The following is a 12,175-nucleotide window of genomic DNA, read 5'->3' as shown; positions in this document are numbered from 1 at the left end:
TATCATGAACCCCTCTGGTATGAAATAACTTCCCTAAGCCAAATAAAATAATCTGTAAATAGCAGTAATTAAAAGATAAATTGGATCATTGAATTGAAAGTGTTTACACCTTCATTCCAGGGCTGTACGGGATATCCACAAAGTCCTGCTTTATTTGCCAGCTATATTGATTGTAAATGGCTTAACATATTTAAATGTTGGTTTTCAATATGAAAATGTGTTTCATGAAGTATGTTTTTAAGGTCATTTAACTTGTAAGAGTGCATCACCATATGTGAACCCATATACACTCAGCAACAAAATCCTGCACAGCTCACAACTGTAGTTAAACCCTAAAGCATCTCAAGGTCGAGCACTACTACTACTTTTATCTGCTTCATTCCTTGAGCCTCAGATATCTCAGGGATTGACTATGATTGTGAGCTGCACAGGACTTTCGTTGTTAAATGTACATGGCTTTTACTTGATATTTAGATGTTGCACCCACCAGGTTATTATGTTCAGCTAGGGAGACACTTTCAGACTGAAGGGAGTTGTAATGAATGCAGCTTTCAGTAACCCCTTCAGTGCGTGAGATAAGTTCAGGCTGAATAAAATTGTCTCAAGATAGGAAGCTTAAAATAAAGATCCTCTGTCTAAAGGGGATTAACAGAAAGCCTTGAAAGACGAGTAAATTTATACAGTATGTGGCTTGTAATTGAGTGTGAGAAAGCTTGGTATGGAAGGTGATGAGACTAGAGAACTTATGGCGTACTGAGCTGGTTTAAAGAATTTTGTACAGAGGAGTACAGCATATGACACTTCACTCCTGTTTTTCCTGGTGAGGTGATAGTTGTTTGATTGGCTTTAGCTGATAGGTAGGTATGAAGAATGTAAGTGTGGATGTTTCTGCTTGTGGGATGGAGTCAGTATTTGTGGCACATGATTGGTGAGTGAATGGGAATGTGGCCTATGTAACTTGGCAGACTCTTGATCAGTTTCTCCTTTCATTTATTTAATCATTTTTTTCTCCTGGACCCTATCTCACCCCATTCTGCGGTGGGAAAGGAGGTCTAGTTGAGGATGATGATATACATTAAAATATATATTGCAGGTGGCTGTTGCAAAGTAAGTTATCGGAGAGCCATCGTCAGCACACGCATGTCTTCTCCACCTTCTTTTATAAACGCCTCACATCCAAGCCTAAGAAACGGAGAATCAACGCGCCCGAGGATGATCCGAGATTGACGGCAGCCGAGAAGAGACACGCCAGAGTGAAATCGTGGACTAAAAACGTAGACATATTTTCGAAAGACTTCATAATTATTCCCATCAATGAACAGTGAGTTGACTTTTGTGTTTGTTAATTTGATGACACTGTTTTGCTTCTTCGTTTCCCTTGATGCCAGTGCGTCCCACCATCAACCGCCTGACTATGAAGGTTCCGCAACTTTGTTCTTGTATTTCTCAGACATAATTCAGGATGGAGAGACAGAATTTGGTGTGTTGTAAATAGCTTTCCTTGCTAAACAAGTGCTTCCCTCTAAGTTATTCAGAGCCTTATGGAAGTAGCAAGAAAAAGACTTAATACAGTATGTCATTGTATTAAACAGATGAAGGATTATTATCAGCATTAAATGTTTGGCCAGAAGTATTTTAAACTTCCTGCTTGAGACATCAGCCATGATTAGCAAACTGTTCCCCCAGAAGACCATATGTGTTTCTGCCAGTGAAGATTTTTGCAGCCTCCATCTTTGGATACATGTATGTAGATTTATGCGAAGGAACTCTGGGGGTTTGAGTGCTGAGTGAACGAGAGTGTGGTCCTTTTAATTGGGCAGACTTTTATTTAGTTTCTCCTATAAATTTTTTTCTCGCTCTCTGTATCTTGTGTCACCCCATCCTTAGGTGTGAAAAGAGGTCTGGATGATGATGGTGATATGCTAAGGAACCCATTCTTGTAAAGACCTAATTATTTAATGCAGATTTAATGAATACGGGATTCTGGGGCATGAGTTGTATGCGAATAATGATTTTGTCTATTTTCACTGTGCATGCTGTTGACAATTCTCCCACTTCAATAATCTGACCATGCTTGTTTCTGGATCGTACCTCAACCCATCCTTAGGTGAGAAAGAGGGAGAGGATGGTGATGATAAATGAGTACAGATTTTTTTTTTTGGCAATGCGGTGCTTAGATATGCATGTAGTGGAGTGGTTGATTTATGATCATATTCAAGCAAGGAATCTTTACCCTATTCTGAAAGCTTCTGCAGACAGCATGTGATAAGTCAGGGAGTTGGTATCACACCCATTCTAATACAACTGGATGTAATGCAGCCTGTATGTGACTCTGCACTGAGTGACAACGCAGTTTGTGGTCTCATGAGCTAAGGTGCTCCAACCAGATGGGGACCATAAGGATTTAAGTCCAAGGAATGGTTGGGATTAAATGCATACTTAGTCACTCAAAAACTCTTCCTGATGACAAAAAAAAAAATAAATAAATAAAATAAAATAGGATGATGGATGAATGGACTCTGAGTTTAATAACAGAAAAAGAAAGAAAATCGCAAAAGGCAACTAATAACAAGGATGTGCTGTGTATATTGACATTGTTAGCACGGCAAGAATGTAACCAGTACAAAAATGAATCTCTATATTCCAGTGCCCATTGGTTCCTGGCTATTATATGCTTCCCTGGGTTGGACGGGCCTGTGCGGTTATCAGACGGCCAGCCAGTCCCACGATCCACCCAAGATAAACCCAAGAGACGCAGATCATCCAGGCCCAGAAACAGAATTGAGGTGAGGAACATCAGCTTATCTGTAAAGGTGGCAGGTTTAGGAATTCACTCTTGCCACCCCAGACAGTTGAAATTCAGAGTAGGGAGGCTTTTGCAGGGAAGGGCTAGTGTACTTAAACCAGCATTACCAAGCATCTCAGTATATCACCTTTTTCTTTGTGTTGTGAAGTAAGGAGGTTTGTGGAAAGAGTTGAAGAGAATGTACGAAGATGGTATGGTCGTATGGAGGGAAAGGATGTAAATAGGGTGATGAAAAATGGTTAGTATGTGTTAGTTCAAAGGTGGAAGTAGGCACTGTAGGATAACAAGAAGGTGGATAGATATGGTAAATGAATGTGTGAGAAAGCGAGGCAAGATGGTTGAGGAGACGAGGGAACTGAAAAAGGATCAAGCTGGATGGATGAATTTTGTATGGAGGACTGTATGGCAGGTTCAGCACCCTCTTTTTTAACTTGACAGCCATCGGATTAACTGTGATAGGTGATGTGAAGTGCATATGTGTGGATGGTTATGCCTGTGCATTGGAGTAGTTTTGGGGGGGATTAGAATTTTGAGTTAATTGCTATGTGGACCATTTCATTGGGCATGGTATTGATTAGTGTTGCCTCTGTCATGTTTTTCTTGTATATTACTAAATCATACTTCACCTCATCTTGATGTGGAGGGGGGGGAGTCAGAACACTTGTATCATTTTGTATTGTATCGTTTATAAAGTCTTCAATATGCTTGTGTGTGTCGGCCTTGGCCACCTACTGGTGGGGGAGGATGGTTGCATACTGTCTTTGCTTTCAATACTGTATAGTGTAGTACAGATCCCCCCCCCACACACACACACACACATGAAACAGGGGTTATGTTCCTTAGATGCTGTTTATATGCAGAACCCATTGATTCTGATTTTCCAGTGGATATCTTTATATATACATTCTATGCCATAATTTGTCAATATGATAAATGGTTTAATGGTTAAAACTGTGTTTCCTTTATACATCTCATTCCATCATGGGCCGTTCTCATATGCATTGAACACAGTATATGTTCATCTATGGGCACTAAAATTTTTGTTTTTATTACTGTATTTGTGAGCGTGAGATGCTTAGATGGAGATGAATAGAGCCAAATACAGGCATCTGGCCACATACATAAGGCAAAGGAGACAGGCAGATGTGGCTTGTGTGCAAATTTACATAAAACATTTTATTTTTCACTGAAGGAGCTACAGGCACTAAAAATATTTTGTTATTGTGTTGGAAGTGAGTGGAGTTGACACACTATGATGTACATACAGTACTGTACAAACTCAAATTCAAATGCTTGGGTCCAGGGGCTTTATGGCAAATTGAACATTTTGGAATGTGGAATCATATGGTAGGTGAGGTAAAGTCAGGATTCTGGAGAGTTGAATGGTAAGTGATGAGAGTGGTGCATTGAGTTAGGCTTAGTTCTGCTCTCTGAACCCTCCCCCACCCCTTCCATAGATGGGAAATGAAGTCAGGATAATGGTGGTGACCTTGTCCCAGAACTGAAAAATTCCTGGGACGAGGGCATAGACTGTGGCCTCAGGGATAATGGACTGAATAGGGAGGCTGCCAGTGATCAAGCAGCATAGAGAACTCCCAGTAGATTAAGGTGACCAGAGTCCCGCTTTTAGGCGGGACAGTCCCGCTTTTTTTATTGTGACAAGAATGTCCCGTTTTTTGAGCAAATTATCTTAAAAGTCCATCTTTAAAAAAATAACTATTGCATTTGATATAACATGACTTTCTTTTATGAAATTAGAATGAATTAGAAAAAATATGCACAATCCTAACCAAGTGAAGCACCGAATTATTAATATAAAATCTGTAATACTCACTAGCTGGTAACTTTGGTTGGCCCATTCACTGTACCGTATGGTCAGTATGTTTTGGAGTTCGTATGAGACACATTAGTGTTTGATTAGCAGCCTCGGGGTGAAGTGCAGCGTGGCAACGGTCTCTGTCACTCATATAAGTCTCTCTCTCTCTCTCTCTCTCTCTCTCCACACACACGCAGGCACGCGCGTGCGCATGTCCTGCTTTTACCTCCAATAAATCTGGTCACCTTACATTAGATGAACAAGGCTGTTGCTTGCAAGCATGTTCGAGCCTTTATAAACAATACAAATGAATGGTATGAGTCATAATAACAAGAAAGTCCTGTAATACATGGAGTACAATACCTTTAACAGGAAATACAGTGAAGTACCCTGTATTAGAAATAATGTTCTGTTTTTGTTTGTGGCAACAGGTATTTGTATTCAGATGTGTACCAATTGTTTGAGGACAGGTGATATCAACACCTCCCAATGACATAAGAAGATATTTAAGAAATTGGAGATTTTTGGATATTATACTCCCCTATCATAAGTTCATAAATTAACACCTTTAAGTTATGATCTTTCTAATAGTTTTTTCCTCTACCAAACAGATCCCAATCATTGACGACGGGGAGTGGAGCGACCGGGACGAGGCTGAGGGCGAGGAGGACGAGCTTGAGGATGACGATGAAGATGAGGACGAGTTGCCTCCCAGCAAGAAGAACAAAACCGAAGAATCTGGGGAGGCTCAAAGCTCAGAGCCGGCACCTGAACCACCACCAGCCATCAAGCAGTGAGTTCTGAGTGATTCTAGTCGACTTGTTTTCACCTGATGGAACTGAGCCATTCTCACAACTTCAGTGAGTCTCCATGGTCTCTATCAGATCACCCCCACCCCCCAATCTGCGTACATTTGACCATGAACAGAACTGAAACAGATTTGGGGTCATCGTGAGGTGAAAAGAAGCTGATTATACCTCCTTCCGATTATTACAGTTATTACCACGCAACAGTTTCATACACCAGAGATTTATTCAGCTGAGAGGGAGTATAGGAGACCGAGAATATTTCCCTATTTTCATCTTCCAAGCTCTTATTTGGATTTATTTCAGGCTGTGTATGGGAGCCAGAAAGCATTAATTACCCTTTTTTTTTTTCCCCATTATCTTTTTTTCTTGTTGGAGGGGGGAAGAGGGAGGGGGAGGCCGAGGATGAGATGGAGGGATGGGGTGGAGAGGTATATGAGAGAGGGGGGTGTGAGTTGGGAGCGGGGCAGTGAAATGGCGGGGAACAGGGCGACGTGGAGGCGATTTGTTTGTGGCCACCCCGAACGGGATTGAGGCGTCTGGCAGTAGATACTGTAGATAAATAGATAGATCTTTTTTTCGTTCATTTCAGACTGTGTATTCTAATCTATTTCATCACCCGTTATCCTTTATTGATCTATTTAAGGCCATGTAATCCTGTTCAGTTTCATCATCCATTATCCTTTATTGATTTATTTTAGGCCGTGTTATCCTCTTCAGTTCCCTCCATTATCCTACATTGATCCATTTCGGGCCATGTTATCCTGTTCAGTTTCAATCTCCATTATCCTACCTTGATCCATTTCAGGCCTCTTATCCTGTTCAGTTTCCTTCCCTTATCCTACATTGTTCCATTTCAGGCCGTGTATACTGATATTTGATTCGCTAACGGGTGCCAATCGGGCGCGCATCGTGGCGACCCTTCGAGACTACCTAACAGTAGAGCATAAGGTGAGGAAGGGCACCGAAAAAATATTCAGCCGAGACACCATGAAGGGGGCGTGTCCACGAGTTCCGCAGCAGATGAATTACTCTGACTGTGGCATCTACACCTTACAGTTTGCCGAGAGCTTTTTTGAGGTAAGCGCAAAATCATGCTCACTTCTCTTAAACTGACTTTGAAATAGCCATGACTCGTCTTAAATTTGCCAGTCTCCATCATTCATGCTTAATTGTAGTAAAAGGTTTCCAGTGATACGTTAATTTGATACTTGTCTAAAAGTACTGGAGACAGAATGCAGAGCCACAGAAGTGTCTTGTTGTTGAGCTGTGAGAAATAAACTGCAGAAAGTGACATGGAGGTGATTAGTTTGTGGCCACCCCTTTGGGATTGAGGCATCTGGCAATGGATTGATAGGTTAAAAACTCCATCAGATTAATGTAAAACAAATGCATTCCTTATGGGAAAAAATGTACCTTGAGTTGGATTGTCTTCAGGTTTGAGTAGACGTGAAATATATGCTAATATAGCGTATACAGTCTAGCCTGGTGAGAAGAAGGGGTAAGGATAGGGGAGGGAGGGAATGGAACAATAGGGTTAGATGTTGTGGTGGAGAATACAGTATTAAGACAAAACTGCACTATCTAACATGGTCTAAAATTACCCTCTGTCCATCTTGATATTGAGCTGTAACATTAAATTAATGTAGAATATGAAACTATGAAGGATTGGTGGGGACAAGATGTTGAGTGGTAGTATACAGACGGTCCCCCTTTTTACGATCGGTCGACTTACAATTTTTCTGCTTGGTGTTGGTGTACTTTCAGTACAGTATTTGAAAAATTACGTGAGATATTCAGCACCTCATTATATAATCTCATTATAAAATAGGCAGTGCGTTAATGATTTTGCCCGACTGTGGGCCAATGTAAGTGTTCAAAGCATATTTAAGGCTTGGCTAAACTATGATGTTCGGTTGGTTAGGTGTATTAAATTTTTGACTTGCCGGTACGTTAAATTCCACTTATGATCAGTTTTTCGGAACGTAACATGATAGTAAGTTGGGGACCACCTGTTGTCTGTCTGCTAGCAAGCTGTGTGAAATAAGTTGCAAAAAGATGAAAATCTGGACCTAATACAAGTGAAAGCACCATAGTCTGTTATTCATATGGAGCCAAGATTCCAGAGACTTCCAGGACAGTGTGGCGCATTTCATTGGACATGCATTGGTAGTTCTCCCACTTTGTACTCTGCCTTTTGTTGTGGATGGGTCCATCTGCACCTCAAATTTAGCTGTGAATAAAGGTCAGGATGATGAGGATTTTTCTGGTTTCACATTATTTATTTTCTTCTATGGACTCACGTTATTGGAACTGGCGCTTGTGCAGTCATTTCACACTCACTATATTTGTTGCATTGATGAATATGCATTTGTCCATTGAATCTTAGCCTGTTTACCACAATGATGTATTTTTATTCTTGCTCTCTCTGGATTGTTTTATGTATCATATGACAGACTTTGCAAGCTGGAGGGTTTGATAGTCAGTGTGAGACATTTTTCCTAAACTAAGTAGATTTTGTTGGTATGAAAACAGTCTAAAATTCTAAAGTAATCATCATCGTAGTGAAGGTGATAACTGTAGCATTCCCCCCACCCCTTCCTTATATCACCATTTGTTTTTGTAGACCTGAATATTGACATTATTTTTATGGTTTTTCAGCACCCAATCAAAGATTACACATTCCCCATCCGCAATCTACAAGAGTGGTTTCCTCATGAAGTTGTGAAAGGGAAACGTGAAGCCATCGCTAAGCTGATATCCAACCTAATGGAGAAGTACAACCCTAGCCACAGCCAAATTACTTTACCGGACATATTTTTCTCCTCTGAGGACAAAAAGGACAAAGGTGGAGGGGGTTTGGCTCCCCTGACTCCAATCAGGGACATCTCCACTGGGCCTCTTAGTGTCAGTACCCCGACAACCAGAACACTGAGCACCTCCATGCAAAATTCTTCCACTAGCACCGACAGCAAAGCCACTGAAAAGATGGAGGGTAATAATGACGAAGGCACTGGGCCCCAAGGAGAAGAGAAACGTATGAGCATGAACAGCCTCCCTCCATACAGTGTGTTTGAAGGAAAGTCAAGTGGCTCTGACAGTAAGCAGACAAATACTGTTTATACTAAGCCCTTTCAGGCAAAAGTTGTGCCAAACAAAACACTAAACGTTAAGTCTGCTCCCTTGTCAGCTGCCAGAACCGAACAGACATATTCTGTTGTCTCCAGTCAAATGATGGTCAAAAAGATTCAGAATGTTGTGACTTTATCCCATGACAAAAGCACTGGCCCCCACAGGGTAGACAGTACCATTGGTGAATCATCCGAGACCAGTGGTGTGAAGAGAGTTGTGTATGAAAGTGATGACTCGATATTTCCAATGAAAGAGAGTAAAGCAAATATTTCTTCTAAAGACAGTGGCACATCACAAAGGCAGGGTATTCAGTTAGTAGGTGATGGTCGTGTTCATAATCATAGCAGTAGTTTAGGCTTAATTCAAACTTCCTACAGTGATGATTCTATTGAGGATGAGGAAAATGAAGAAGGTACTTTCAGCAGTGAAAAAACTGGCATAAAGCAAGTAGTCAAGTCTGCTGTGAGCACAGATGTAAATGGAGTGCATGCACAAGTAAGTTATGATAGCCATGTTGCAGACAAAGTAAAAAATATTAGCAATAAAGCAGTGCTGTTGAATGGATCAGCAGAATGTGAACAGACTGCGAAAGTGGTGCCGTCACAGCAGCCGGGACGGACAGTGTATTCCTCAGTGGTAACAAAGAGCACACAGTCACAGTCTGAAAGTGTTTCCAAACTACCATCAAAGACCTCAGTCAGTATTCCCCAGGCTGATATATCTATCCAAAGTCTTCATAATCCAAATACTTCCTATGCAGTTGCAAGTTTTGCTAGATCACTAGTTCAGGCAAATAGTGGTACCCAGCCTAGAAAAGTTGTTGGAACATCTAAACCCCCTTTCAATTCAAATGCAACCAGTGCTGGTCCTGTGAAGTCTCTAGAGGCATCAAGACAGACTGCCATCATAGACAGAGACACCTCGGAGGTTCTTCTCATCATGAATCCAACAACTCCCTCAGGGAACCAGACTGCACCTGGAAAAAAGTCATACAGTAACTCCTCAAGGGATCAGCAAAATATATTTATTGATGAAGAACAGGAATACACAGTGCCGGCCACCACCAAATCTTCCTCTTCCTCACCACCTCTAAGTCGACCCAGCCACAGCCCACACTCAAGCTCCCAAGCTCGCAGTAAAGGTAGCACAGAACATGCTGCCACTCTCACTATGCCCGCCATCTCTCTCCAGTCCCTTCCAGTTGGATCGCCGCCTGTTCAGCCAGGCACTCCAGCTGTGTTCAGGTTCAGTGAGCGGGGGACCTCATCTGGAAGAACTATTGCACCTCCCAAGCGCTACCTTGATGATGAGGAGGAAATTTTTCCAAAAAAGAAGAGAGAGAAGACACCTCAAGCGAAACAGCCACGCAGTACCTTTAGATAGGTCGAGGGTGGAATTACCAGGGCAGTGTTTGGTTTGACAAAATTTTAGCATTTCTAACTGAACAGTTGCCACTACTGGATATTACACTTTTCATGTACAGTTTCCTAGTGTATGGAGGAGGAGGAGGAGGATAGAGGAAGTGATGTCCTTATGAGAAAAAAATAACAGTTGATTGCCAATTGTATATTTGAGTAACCATTGTATAGTACAAATTACTCTACCCATTGATATGAGGCAAGGTTATGGAATTCACAGTAAAAGAATTCGTGTTCCATAGCACAAGTGTAATATCCTTGTATCATTGTATGATAATATAGAGGTATTGATTATTAAATACCTCACCTATGCTACTAGATAATAGTTATTACAAAAAAGAAAAATATGTCAGAGAACTTATTTTGATAATGGTGTTATTGACTAAACCTCCTGGTGGTACCTTAAGTATCTATATAAGTGAAATATGTATCCAGTGTGTGGATGGAGGAATTTAAGATGTTTGTTCTTCCATGTTTTAGTTTTATATTTTTTCAGGAAAATTGACCATTATGACATTCAGTGATTCAGTAAGATCCATCAGAAGGCTTTGAAGTAAAATTAACACACTGTTTCAAGAATTTTATTACTGAAAAACGAATTTACTTCAGTGATTGTGTGTATATAAAGCAAAAAATGCAAACTTGAGGGAGATGAGGATGGAGAGACAGTTATTGTACTGTTTGTACTATAGTACTGTAATACAGTACGTCAGCTGACATATCCAGTGTGATATACTTGTAATCCTATATCATGTATGTAGCTTGTGGGAAATAATAAGCTGGACCTCAGGAAAGTTGTAAAATGGTTATTATGGTGAACTCTGGATCCTGTACAAACTTCTAGTGTGGTGGTATTTATGACTTCATTGTAAGAAGTGTTTTTGAGATTATATTGTGAAGACAGTTCTCAGCACTTACCCAAAGCAGGATGAGAGAATGGAAATGCCAAATCTCAAATACAGTACCGGTATATACACACCCATATAAAATTCCTCTGGATGGAAGAAGTTGGTAGTCATGAGTGTTTTAATGTGAGATTCCTAGCATGTGTCCATTGTACAGTATTTATATATGGTAACTACAAAAATTTCTTGGTTAAAAAACAGTGTCCAGGTTGGCACGTTCCAAATCTGTGATCATAATTATCCTGTGTGACCAGAACTGTATTTCCTTGTTTATTTTTGTTGTTGAATATTGCATTTAGTGTAGAGAAGTTGAGCACCGGTTTCATTTGTTAATGTTGAACTTGATAAACCACATTGTAAATACTGATTTGTTTGGAAGGAAAAGTTTAGCTGTGGTATCAGAAATATTTGTATTGAAAGTTTAGTAAATTGCTTTGTTTTTTAGCCTGAGGTAAAATCAAAGGTATCTGACAAGTCTTAGGTACCAATATTTTAAGTCTTGTAGGCAGTGTAGAGTCAACAAAATAAGTACTGGCCCTCTTTGCACCATGTATGAGTCCTGACCCGTGTGATGTATGAGCCACCTTGTGATTGTGAGTGCAAAAAAAGTCTTGGTTACTTAAAATTACATAGGACATCATAATTATATTCAGTGCCACTGTGTTAAATGCACCAGGTTACTCTATTCTTATTTTGTGACTAAAAAATTTGCTACTTGGTTCAGAACACCTGCAGTGGGATGTCCTGTCTCTTGGCTCTGTTGGATCTGTCTGCGGAGTTTGACACTGTACTGTAGATTATGAACTACTGCTAAATGACCTGCATTTGTTTGGTGTCCGTGGTGATGCTCTTTCATGCCTTAAATTGTATTTATCTGACGGATATCGGAGAGTAGTTGTGGACAACACTTGATAAAGTTCTGTTGCCCTTCTGTTTGGAATTCACCGGGGATCTGTTTTAGGTCCATTTCTCTTCGCAGTTTATACAAATAGTTTATAGTCACTACAGTACTTGATGCATAGGCTGTGACCTATCATTTTTATGCTGATGAGTTGGCTTTATGTTAAGATGACATGTTAATGATGCCAAAAATAAACTGGAATCCCAGGTGGCTGGTATTAAAATCTGGATGGCAAGGAGTTGATGTAACCTGAATGATGGTAAACGAAATCTTCATTATTTGAGGGAATAGGAGGGGTGGTGATGCTGATAATTCTCAGCCTCTGAAGATCGGCGAGTCACAACTCACCCAGCTAGTATTGTCCAAAACTTGATTTATATTTCAGTTCAAA

The 12,175-nt window shown here is 40.6% G+C and overlaps 1 protein-coding gene across 1 annotated transcript in view; it reads left to right on the top strand.

The window, feature by feature from the left end:
• Positions 1-11,483, top strand: part of LOC145418771 (uncharacterized) — a 43,980-nt gene extending 32,497 nt beyond the window's left edge. Inside the window, exons 19-23 of the mRNA XM_080287106.1 lie at positions 1,094-1,321; positions 2,648-2,786; positions 5,234-5,415; positions 6,289-6,508; positions 8,090-11,483. Of these exons, the coding sequence (XP_080143232.1) occupies positions 1,094-1,321; positions 2,648-2,786; positions 5,234-5,415; positions 6,289-6,508; positions 8,090-9,943 (2,623 nt within the window). The 3' untranslated portion in view covers positions 9,944-11,483. The remainder of the gene's footprint in view (positions 1-1,093; positions 1,322-2,647; positions 2,787-5,233; positions 5,416-6,288; positions 6,509-8,089) is intronic.
• The last annotated feature ends 692 nt before the right edge of the window (positions 11,484-12,175 follow it).

Source organism: Coenobita brevimanus, chromosome 116 (assembly GCF_032717465.1).
Source record: "Coenobita brevimanus isolate Jiangsu-jjx chromosome 116, ASM3271746v2, whole genome shotgun sequence".
Classification (NCBI taxonomy): Eukaryota; Metazoa; Arthropoda; class Malacostraca; order Decapoda; family Coenobitidae; genus Coenobita; species Coenobita brevimanus.
The sequence above is the reverse complement of the archived record's forward strand: the minus strand, read 5'-3'. Positions and strand labels throughout refer to the sequence as shown.